Consider the following 12,352-nt stretch of genomic DNA (forward strand, 5'->3'; position numbering starts at 1 on the left):
AGTGTTTCAAATATTGGCATTCCATATTAATTTTATGTTTTATTAACTGTATAGTCAGTAATTCTCTGTGTCACATTCCTGGCCCATTACTGTTACCTATTCAAACTGCTACTGTGTATCTTCATGATGTTATCTCCCTCACCAACTTAGTGGGTTATGTGCTCAACAGGTATTCTTATACATAGTATTAACAAGTTATTTACTCACTCTTGTAGCAAAGGTTTTAAGAGAGAACTAAATACTTGAAGTAAGCCACATCGATTTTCTGAGAGGACTTTCAAAACTATGTTGGGGGATTGTTAAGTAACTAAATTAAACATGTGCCTGTCGTCTGGCTGCTGTGTGCAGTGTCAGATGCTGGGCATGATACTTAGGTATGGGTGGTCAGCACAAATCTGGTGACAGTCCCTTGCAAAACAATCAAATCACTTTGTGTAAATTGTGGTACTGAATTTTGAAACCAAGGAGGTAAAGTGGGTCATGAAAATTACTGAGGTTCGCAAAACTGGTTGCTGATGTGCAGTGGGTGGGTGCTGTGCATCTGTGAGAAAGAAGGAAGTTTTTATTCTTCCTTTATATGGAACATTTTTTATTTTTAATTTCTGTTAAAGTTCTAAACATTAAAATCTAGCCGTACAACTAGGTCATGTAAAGATATAAAACTAGTCAATAAAGATCTAAGTGATTGCACCTTACCTTTTGGGTTTTTAAAATGATCTGCTGCATTCTGGCAAATGTTTCTCCATAGGATGAAGATGAGTTGGACTCTCACACCATGGTGAAGACCAATTCAGAGAGCGCAGGTACCATGAGGGCTACAAGTACGATGAGTGAAAGTGCTCAGACAATGATAGAACACAACAGCACTATGTTAGAGTCAGATTTGGGGACCATGGTCATAAACAGTGACGACGATGAAGAGGAAGATGGCACCATGAAACGTATGTTGTTAATTTGCTTTCTTCTAATGTAATATGTTTCCTCATGCTGCATGATGATGTGGCTTCATCAGTGGCTTTTGTGTGTCAAGTTCCATGGTTAAAAATGGGGAGAAGGGGTACTTCTGCGTCTAAGCACTCTGCACTTAGAGGAAAGGGTGACTATAGTGTGATATTCAAAGCAGAAGCCTGGGTTTGGTGCTAAGTTTCTCTAGAGGACTCTCAGATTGGCCTTCTATGAATTGTCCCTTTTACTGCTTGCCTCTTGCTTTTTGTTTCCCATCCCACATATATTTGGACCAGTTGGACCTAAATTGAAATGGGCATGTGAGAGGTTTCTGTTTCAGTGTCTGTGATCCTGGGAATCATGATTCACCATGGGATCAGCAGTCAGTAACACGTCTTGCTGCAAAATTGTTTTGTAACTCGTGATCAATTAGCAGAGTTGTATTTTATAAGTGAGTTATTTGAACATTTGTTGGAATGTAATTAAATAATGCTCGATTGATGGCAGTGATCTAAAGATTTTTGAAACCTAAGCAAAAAGTCAAATTGACCTTGGCAGCATGTGAGGGAGTATGCAAAAAATAGAAAAAATTGTGTGTCTTTATGTATAAAATGATAACTTATTGTGAAATATCCATATATACATATTTTTAAAATAGTTAACTTACATACTTAGGTGCTCAGGTTTGGCTGAAGACTCTTGCAGATTGAGGTCCACAGAGTTTAATAGAATTATTTGCTTGAATGGGCAGCATCAGTAGATGAACTAACTCAGGCTGTTGCTGCTGATTTCAAGAGGCACAATGTAATGTTTAACCCAGGCAATTGTTGGGGGGAATTGTGTGTGTGTGTGTAATGTAGAAAGCTAATATCTCAAGAGTGGAAATTGATGCCAAATGAATAACTGTAGAATGTTTTATAGCAAATATAAAGCTGCATTTGTGTTTGCTTGTATACACCTGGTGTAATTTGTGCAAGATTAGTTGGAAGTGAAAAGCAGGAATTTTTTTTTTTTAGTGTACAGCAAATTGAAAGGAAAGAGGGATCTGGTTGATTTTGTTTGTTTGGCTTTTTTGTGGTTTGTTTTGGTTTTTTTTTTTTCCTTTAGTCTTCTCAGTAATAAGATAGCAAACATGCCTGTTGATTAGTGATTAGTTTAAATATGATTCACCTCATGAAAAGACTCAGCATGTGCTTTAATTTGTTTTCATGCTGAAACAGAATATTTGCCTCATAGACAGTGAGGCTAATGAATGATTAGTACAAGTGATCTCAAACCCATCAGTTTCAACAAGCCAAGGAAAGTGATATAAAAAAATAAAAAGGAAAGGTAATATTAGCAAATTTGGAGTAAAGTAATTCTTAAGGTGGAAGTACTATGAATTTGGGTTTAGTGCAGTTTCTGTGCAGCCTGACAAATCACTTTGGGCTTCCTAAGCGAGTTCTAGGTAAGTAGTATACCAAATTGCACAAGACTATCCATGTTGTTTTTATATGTGCTGAGAGGAAATACCTGTTGCTGTGCCAAAGAGATCAAAAAAGTATTATTAGGTTTGCACTGCAGTCTCTTACCTGTGTCCTGGTTGTCTGCTCTGCTGCTGGAGACAGTGCTTTTAAAGTGTACTGTTATTTTCCATGTTTAATTGATTCCAATAACAATCTGTAGTTTCTACGCCTGGACATTTACTTACATATTTCTTAATCCTGTTCTTCTTTCTTGTCAAACAAGAATATATAATCTTTGGGACAGCAGTTTTCCTTCCCCTCCCTCCTCTCCCATAGATGACTGTCTTGAACCCTGCAACTCCAGCAAAGCAAAGCCAGCAAACTGGAGGTAATCTGATGGCAAGTAATGCTTTCATTATTCAGCTGGCAGACAACAGGTTTGGTTTCAGCACTTACTTGCTAAAATTTCCTGTATTTTGCATTAGATGTGCATTATTTGCATTTTTTACATTAAAAACTAGAAATAATTCAAGAACTGGACCACCACATCTCTCAGCTGAATATAAATATAAATCATGTCCACCATAGCTGGTCCTCTGGTTCTGTGAGTATTGTGCTATTGGCTGAAACAGAAGCAGTAGCAAATGTCCTAAATAAATGTCACCAGGAAGGGACAGAGAAATCCTTGCCATCCCTGAAAGGCAGAGACAGATTTTTGTTCTTCTTTGTACTTGACAAAGACACAAGATTTTCGAGATTGGTTGCTTTTTCCAATGTCCTTTTATAGACAAGGTAGGCACTTCCAGATGTTTGTGTGATTGGATTGCAATAAATCAGAATAATTAGCTTAAAAGTGCTCTTTGATACTTCTGAATAGTAGAACATTGCAAGCAAGAAGCTTGAAGAAATAAACTAGGGAAGAGGGATTTCATTTCCTTCCTAGAGACACAAAATATTTATGACAAACTTTTTATTTAATTGCTGTTGTGTTTAGTTTCATGTTTTGTTTCCTTCTGCCTTTTGTTTCCCTGCTCAAGGACAAAATAAGAAACAATAATATGTTTTTATTTATAAGTATCCATGCTTAGAGGGCTCTGGGAGCCATGACAGAAAATAACTAAAACCATATTTTTTTCACAAATAGGGAATTGTGCCCAGTTAAAATTGGGATTTGGAACAAAAAGAGGCCTGTCATCCTGCCCCAACACAGATTATACATTCTAGCAATAAACAGCATTTATGCTGTCTTGCTTGGTATGCCTGTGCATGCTCTGAACAGAGACTGTGGTATGTACCTGGAAGGAAGGAAGAAAATGCAGAATACAGGGACACGAGGATAGAGCTTAACTTTAGGAGGTTTAATGTGGAGTGGAAGAAGGAGTGAGATTGATGGAAGTATTGCTTCAGTTCAGTCGCCTGGGTTGTACTTGTTTTTGTATAGAAGCTTTTTCATATGTCAGTGGAGAGACCAGTGTTCAGACCAGCTTGCCCAGGTTCCCTTTGTGGTTTTTTGACAAGGCTTAGTGTTAGGGCTTTCTGGTGCACCAAGAGCACTTAAGATTGTTCTCTTTTCTCCTTTTCAGTAACATTTGCCCTGCTTCTCTCTTTTTCCCCTGTTAAATATATATTTGCCATCTGCTTTGGGCTGGAAAACAAGTTGTCTTTTAGTGCCATTTGGATTTATTCTGAGTTTCTAACTGTTGCTTCAGATTTCAGTGAAGCTTCTAGATAGTTTGTGTTTGGTAATGAAAAGGACAGTAAAGTAATTGGGTGATGTTTGACAGCTAGAATGTAGAAAAATGGTCAGGTTTTTGTTCTATTACTTTTTGCCCTATAAGATATTAACATTTTAGGTTTAGTCTGTAAAACACATTTTTCCTTCTTAACAAACAGGAAAATATAATCTTTGGGACAGCAGGTTAGTGTCCTCTCCCTCCTGCCCAATAGGCAACTGTCTTGAGCCCTGTAACTCCAGCAAAGCCAGCAAACTGGAGGTAGCCTGATGGCTAGTGATGGTTTCATCACTCAGCTGTCAGGCAGCGCTTTTGGTTCCAACACTTACTTGCTGAACTTTCTTGCCTTATTGTATAACAATATTTTTATTACAGTGGGACATGCACTGTGCTGTAGAACCCACATGTTGATAGAAGAATTCATGAGTTGGTTTGTTCATTATTATTTAGTGATTTCAGCATCTGTGGTACTCTGAGTCAGCCTCCTCTGTGACATGAGGTGGATGCTTGGATAGCTCTGGAGTGATGCTTCAGAACTCTTAGGAGGGCCTAAGCCCTACGGCTGTTTTTACAACTTAAAAGCTAGTGATACATGTTTTATAGCAACCTATGACCTAAATCTGGTAGGAATTCAGCAAGGAAGCTTAATTATGGGCTGATTTCAGTGGTGCTGTAGCTTGGGTATCAATATTTCACAGATGTAGTTTTGTTCAAGTATATTTACTGTGCCCACAATAAGATGGTTTGCTTGATGCTGTATGTAGGTGTACTAGTGCTTTACTCCTGTATATGTATATATAAAGAAATGACAGATGTTTCCAAGCCTGTTTCAGTCCTCAAGCCCTCTCCTGTGATAGGTAATAAAGTTGTTAATTTATGCCACTAATATATTTTAAAAATGGGGATTTTTTTTTTAAAACAAAATGATGTTGGCAATTCTGCTTTAAGAGCTGTTGCAAAATGCTAGTTTAACACGAATTGTCTTTGTTTAGCTGAAAGCAGAAATAAAGTATAACTCAGCTGGAGTAGACTAATGGGTTTATAATAGTAGTGTCATTGAATATTTTTTCTTTTCTCCGGAAGGTGGAAAAATAGAACAAATGTATTAAACGAGTTTTACAAGTCTTATTCTCAAGAAGCAAAGCCATGTTTTGTGCTGGAAACTTTTTTCCATTAAAAATTGTTTAAACTTGAGTTCATAGTCCTTCAAGAAGTCTCTAAAGGCTTCAGCCGGTTGAAAAATATGTGGATTTTCCATTTAAATGCCAGTTGCAATTATTTCTGATAAATAGGTGTATTATAAAACGAACAAACAAAAGACTGAATGAAGCCTGAAATTGAATGAAGACTTGGGTGTATAAGTCACTGCAATGTGAAACCTGTCAACTCAGTAACCACTTTGTTACACAGCTCTCTGTAGTCAAATCCATCCTTTGGTAGTCTGCTAGCTGCTCTGGCCCAAAGCACTGGTGATCGAGTTTCTGCTGATGCTTCCTTGTGGTTCTGAGTAGGCTGACCTCTGATTCTCCGAGGTGGTTGTCTAATAGGGATGTATTAGCAGCGGAACTTGTCCACTCATAAAATGCAGTCACATTTTCTGCTTAAAATATGTCTGAGGGAGGTGGCTGTGGCAGCTTCCTACATGATAGTTCACTGTTAAGTGCATTTACCTGGAGATTGAGGTCAAAATCCTAGGCTCATTTGAACTTGCTTGTATTCAAAGCTCCTGTCTCCCGTTTCCCAGAAGAATTACTGCCACTGTGTTGTAGTCCACCTGGTGTGGTGAAAGAGTAGTGGTAGGAATGTATGGAATGTAAAGCCTAAGGAGTGTATGATGTTGTATAAGCTGTGGTGGCCTTTGAAGTAGGGGTGAGAGTAGGTAGGTAGTAGGTCCAAAGAAGGCTCAAAGCTGATTGCTGTACAGTTTCTGACTGGAATAGTGACAAAGCAGTTTATTTTGAGGGAATTAAAGATACTGGCAGGATGGTCACAGAGGAACTTCAGAGAGGAAAGTCTGATCCCAAACTTCACTGAAGGGGCAGCAGCTGAAAATGTTCCTCAGCTGAGTGGTAGATGGAGAGCCCCAGGATGGGGAAGGCTGTGGAAACTCATGGCTTTTGTCAAAAGGAAGAAAACTTTCCTCTGTAGATAGGCAGCTGCAGAAGAGGTCCAGTGCCCTGATAGCAATGGAGCAAGAGAAAGACTTAGAGACTTCCCATAGGAAATTGTAAACCCTCCACTCCAAAATGCAAAACTAACAAAATGCCACCACCCACACCCTCCCTGCAAATTGTAGTAGGAGACACCCTCATCTGCTGACCTTACTTGCTAACTAACAGCAGAACTTTTAAACTGATTAAGAATCCATTTAATATTAATCTAATACTTTTCTGTTGGAAGTACCTCACTGCAAAGTAATTTTTCTTTCTACATTACATCAATTGAATTTTATTAAAACATAAAACATAATTATTTTGAAACGTGTGTTTAGAATTTCGTTTAGTTGTGATATGTTTTTGAAGCAGTGTAATAGAGTTGGTACTGTGTTATGTTGTTGCCTCATTAATTTTATTCAGCATACTTATTTGGAAGAAACTTGCTTGTGTAACTATTTGGGGGCATCCACAGTGGCTGTATTCCTGTCAGGGGTTTTGCTGAGGGACGATGTGTGCTTTCAGCATCCGTGGTGGTCTCTGTGTTCCACAGCTTTTCCATGGCAGCATGTCTGCTCTTTTTATTGTGGTTTTCTTCCCAAAGCCATCTTGAAATCCTGCAGTGTGCAAGCGTAGGGATGGTAAGAGACACATATTCTTAAGTGCTGCAACTGTGGCAAGCATTTTTAAACATGATCATTGAAGAATAATCGGAAGTACTAAAAAATCCAAATCTTCCTAGAATGGAACAGGCTTTCAATGCAAGTACGAAGTTATAGTGATTGTGCTGCAGATTTTCTGGGCAAATATATAGCTTGTGTAGAAAGTAACTTACTGCATAGATGAGTGAATTAACTGTCATTAAGGAGTCTTTATTGTACTACTCATTTTCTTGGTTCCTGAGAGGCAGTTGAGAAGATAACTTTGCTCTGTGGTTCGTGAGAGTTAGGAAAGGCACTTTCAGACCAAAATGATGTTATAATAACCTTACATTTTGCAGAACAAAGGTGCAATCTACATCAAGTGTTCAGATGTGGCACTTGGGGATGTGGTTTTGTGTTGATTGTGGTGGAGCTAGGTGGGCAGTTGGACTAGATGATCTTGAAGGTCTCTTCTAACCTTGACGATTTTGTGGAAGATGGCAGTACAAAAGTAAACATTAGTGGGAAAAAATAGGCTGCTATTAATCATGCAGCAAAATTAGAATGAACTAAAAAATCTTTAGACAAAGTGGATGGGAAGAGATGATGAAATAAGAGGTGAAAGAGTTGGGGAAAAATACACTCAATGAATGAATAGTAAGTGTAAAGCCAGATATGGAGTCTAGCAAGGTCTAGTGATCATGTTAAACACAAGCTCAAAAGATACTTCCAGTTATTTCCTTTTCACTTGTTAAAACAAGGAGATCAAATTAAAATTCCTATTATTTTACTATGCATATAGTTTAAAAGTATAGTTTTGGGGTTTTTTTGTGTTAGGGTTTTTTTCCCCTGCCTTAGTTATTTCTCTCATCCTATTTTTTTATTTTATTTGTGGAAATGTATTTCATATTTCTCTATGTAGAATGTGTTACACTGCAAGTAAATACGTGTTCCATGTGTCAGTGCTATGCAGAATGTGGTCTCTGAGGTGACAGTCATGTAGGACTACTAAAGCATTCCTTATGCTTTATTTATTGTCCTATTTAGTAATGAATTTGCTTTGAAATCCCACAAATGAAAACAAATTTCAGTCATTTAGGGTTGAAGATAGTATATTTTTACTTTTCATTTCATGAAAAGGATAATAGAACAGGAGTCCATGCTGATCTCTGTCTGTTAGGCAAAGCTTTTGCAGCTGAATAGATGAAGACAGAAGTCTCCCAGGGTTTCCACACCATGGAGATAGGATGCTTTGCAACCATCTGTAGTGTGTGATCCTGCAATTTGCTGAGAATTTGCTGAGAATCCTCATTGGCAATGAATTTAATTTAGACACGACTTGTGTGGTTGTTTTGTGCAAGTTCTTTTTCTAAGTAATTTCTAAATCATACATTTGGTGAAACTGTTCTTTCCTACCAGTGCCTGTGGACCAGGCCTTGATGTTAGGGGTATTTAGCACCCAAAGGGATCCTTAGCACCTTGTGTTATTCAGTCGCTATAACAACAAATAGATATTGCATGAAGTAACTTCTTATATTATTTGTGTATGCAACTCTGAAATGTCTTGAACATTTCTCCACGTTGTATCTTGCTGCAAAAATATCATTCTTCGGCTATGAGCTTTTATGCCAAAGATCCTCAGGGGACAAACAGGCTTGCATCACATACAGATGACTGTATTAGTTTCTGCAAAATCCAAGAAAACTATTAAGTGAAGTTTATTTTATAGTGCATTAAATCTTTAATCTTTAAGTAGTTTTGCTTTTTTTCTGTTTTCTTTCAACTAAGGAAATGCTACTTCACCGCAAGTTCAAAGACCTTCTTTCATGGACTACTTTGATAAACAAGATTCCAAGAATAAAAGCCCTGAAAACTGTAATCAGAACATGCATGAACCTTACCACATATCCAAAAACGTTTTCCCTGATAACTGGAAAGTCCCTCAAGATGGAGACTTTGATTTCGTAAGTACATTTTTATTATTTTCTTGCATGCTGTTTATTTCCTATGTGCCAAAAATAGTTATTCCCTTTCTATAACTATGTTAATACAAGTAAAATAAGTAAACTTCTAAGAGTAATGTCCAGTTGTATAATCTTAATGCCTCATCCTGGTTGCTGAAAAAGTACATTTGCTTAATGCAGGACCCTTTTATTGAGGGTATGTGACATTATGAATGTACTACTTTGTGACTACTCTTTTTTCAAAGTATTTTTGGTTCCTTAAAACTTATGTGCTATAACATCTTTAAAATTTGAGCCAATACTATTTTAAAAAAGTAGAATTGCTACAGACGTGAAATATTGCAATCATGTTTGCTGCATATCCCAGGAAAATGCTAAGCATTTTAGACTGATTTGGAGCCATTTAAACAATCTCCTTGAACATGTTTAAGATCACCTATTGTTTTGCACAGGTCATCTTGTTGGAACTATTCCAATTGCACACACATCTCTACACAGAATTATTCTAACACCAGTCTGTCTATTTTATGGTGGGGTTTTTCCCCCTCCAAAATAGGTGTGGTTTATTTCTTTTTACATATGTTGCAAATTATAATAGGGGCAAAAAGAAAATGTTCCTAGGTTACAGGTTGCACTTAAAATGAAATAAATAATAACTGTGGATAATTATAACTGGTTTTCACCTTTGTTAACTTTTTTAACATGTTTGAATGAAAGAGTTTTGTTTATATGTTGTGGATGAAACATGTTCTTAACTGCAGCTCAGTAGCTAAATATGATCACATGGCACCTTTTTGAAAGCACACTTGGGATTTGGAGAGAAATGTTGTGTTTAATTTTAGGTGACAGCTGTAGGTGTGGAATTTTTTCCCCAGTTTTCACTTACTGCTTTTCTACTTAAAGCTGACTCTTAAATTTAAGCTACTGGAGTAAAGCCAGTTAAATAGCACAGTGCAAGCTGTTGCTGCTGGAGAGTTTTTGATTTAGTTGGATTTTGGTTTGGGTGGGGTTTCGTTAAGCTTTTTTTTTTTGCCATCAAATGCAATAATCAGCATTCTGATACTTGACTAACAAAATAGTTGCACTGTTCATTGGGAAATAACTGGCTGTTATTTCAGTGAGGTTATTACAGTGTCAGTAAAATTGCCCTTAGAACAATTTAATATTCATCCTATCTGTTCTATTACTTGTGAAGAAATAGAGGCAAAAATGATGCTTCTTGTCAATGCTAACATGCTGATTCTCTAAGTGCTTATTCATGAATAATTCACACATGGATAATTGTGTGGAACTTCTTGACATTGCTTGTACATATGAAATTGCCTTCTTGAAACAGTTTATCCTAGAACCAAACCCGAGGAGTTCTGATCTTCAGAAACTTGACTGCTCTCTATGTTGTAGGCAAGCCTTCCTAGTGGTGTTAGACTGGCAAGTCATACGTGTCAGAATCCTGGAGTCATAGAGTTGTTTGAATTGGAAGGGGCCTTAGAGGTCCCCTAGTCCAGCTTCCCTGCCAAGGTCAGGGACATCACTCATTAGTTGCTCAAAGCTGTAACCTTGAAAACTTCAATGGTGGAGCATTCACAGCTTGTCTGGGCAGCCTGTTCCAGAGTCTCGTGGAAGTTATGTGATGTGCAGTTCATCCTTGGCCTCCAGGAAAGGCAGTGTTGTAAGGCTTGTTGCTGCAAAATTATTCTGGTTGAAAACCAAATAGTATTTTAAAAAAAGTGAATGGCTATTTGCATGGGCAATATATATGTGTGTGTGTGTGGTGGGGGGTAGTATTTTGTTTTAAACGTGGTGGAAGCCAAATACTTCCATGGATAAGCTAGCCTAAAGAAGAGTTTAGGAAGACTCTTCAATAATGGATGTACTGCTTCAGAGTAGTCCACTCAAAAATGCATTTCTCTGAAGCATCTGGTACCAGCTGATATCACACAGGATATGGGTTTTAGCAGCCTGCTGATTTGAAGCATAGGCAATTATTATTTATTTATATATTCTAGAAGCACTTCTATTTATATTTTAGACAGCGAGTGGCAGTATTGGCAAGTGGCCTGCAAGAGACTTTCTGAAAGGATAAATCAGTGGGCAGCATGCATAATATATTGTCTGCTCTTTGTGAGATCAACATGAATGTTTTTGGTTGCTGACATGAGATCTTTGAATGATTCATGAAAGGGGTAAATAATGGAAACTTTGTGTACTAAATAATTCCATTCTGTTTTGTTTTAAATTAGCCTTAATGGGGATCTAGAAAGAAATCCTAACAGTAAATGATGGCAGCTGTAATTTCATTTAAAGAAGGGGTTGATACACTAAGACTAAAACATAAATGGTCAAAATCTAACTTGATGTTAGTATATTCTAATAGCACTCCAGCTTTCTGTGTAGAAGATGAGGGATGTTCTGTGAGTCGGAGGTCGCCCAACTCGTATGCTGAATGATACCATTATTCTTCCTTACCCTTGTAAGTGAAACGCAGCAGTGGCAGCCTAAGTAAGCTCTTCTCTTGTGAGCCAGAGTGAATGACTGCCATGCTAAGAAGAGATATTCAAGTGTATTGGATGGAAAGTCTTAGAAGTTTATTAGTGCTTGTGTCTGTTAGAGCAGAGAAGCAGAAATGCAATTGAGGTGGAAGGGACGAGGTAAAAGGAAGAAAAAACAAACCTTATAAATCCCTGCAGCTAATCAGTTTCCTTTTGTTCTGCGTGTTATAAGCTGAAACCTGAAGATCTGGGAGCTAATTCCTGTGGCCAAATGGTATATTTGCTTTAGGTCACAGTGATATTTTATCCTATTCCTAGTATATCTTACTGTTTGATAAAATGGTTACTGTTTGATAAAACATAGTTATTTTATTTGTTTAACTGTACAAGTACATGTAGTGCAGATACAGCCATTAGTCTTGCACTGATGATTTTAGATCATGTAAATAAATGATAGGGGAGCAGTCTCATAATGTGGAGAGATAAATATATAAAATAATGCAAATAAACTTTGCACTAGGTCTGGTTTGAAAGTTTTTGTGTGAGCATAGTTTTCTGCCCTGATGTAAATGTTTGAAAAACTCCTTGCCAATGAAAATAGAAGTAGAAGACTTTTCCAAGAAAATAAGAAGCTTTGGTCATCAGTCTGAGCTTTAAAAAAAGTAATTTTACCAGTTTTTTTTGTCCTGTAAGTATATATTTATGCTTTGATTTTTTCACTGTTGAAGTACATCTGTTTTGAAATTCATAAGCTGGTTTTAGTTCTTTTTCACTGATGCCATATGGGAGTTTGAGATCCATCTCTGACTGTTCGTCCTGCAGGCAATCAGCTCTGTGATCAGTCTGTGCTGATTGTTGGTCTCATGGTCCATGAATCGATGAGGAAAAAATTGCTGCTGCAGACCTGCAAGTTTTATATTGTATTAAATCAAGTATATTGCAAATAACTTTTAACTAGACCTACTTCTGGTACTGTGTGCTC

The 12,352-nt window shown here is 37.3% G+C and overlaps 1 protein-coding gene across 1 annotated transcript in view; it reads left to right on the top strand.

The window, feature by feature from the left end:
- Window positions 1–8,881, top strand: part of STK3 (serine/threonine kinase 3) — a gene marked incomplete at its 3' end in the record, with an annotated part of 70,478 nt that extends 61,597 nt beyond the window's left edge. The window contains exons 9-10 of the mRNA XM_009083642.1: window positions 749–941; window positions 8,706–8,881. Coding sequence (XP_009081890.1) covers window positions 749–941; window positions 8,706–8,881 — 369 coding nt within the window. The remainder of the gene's footprint in view (window positions 1–748; window positions 942–8,705) is intronic.
- Between the last annotated feature and the right edge of the window lie 3,471 nt (window positions 8,882–12,352).

This window comes from Acanthisitta chloris, unplaced genomic scaffold (genome assembly GCF_000695815.1).
Source record: "Acanthisitta chloris isolate BGI_N310 unplaced genomic scaffold, ASM69581v1 scaffold23981, whole genome shotgun sequence".
NCBI lineage: Eukaryota > Metazoa > Chordata > Aves > Passeriformes > Acanthisittidae > Acanthisitta > Acanthisitta chloris.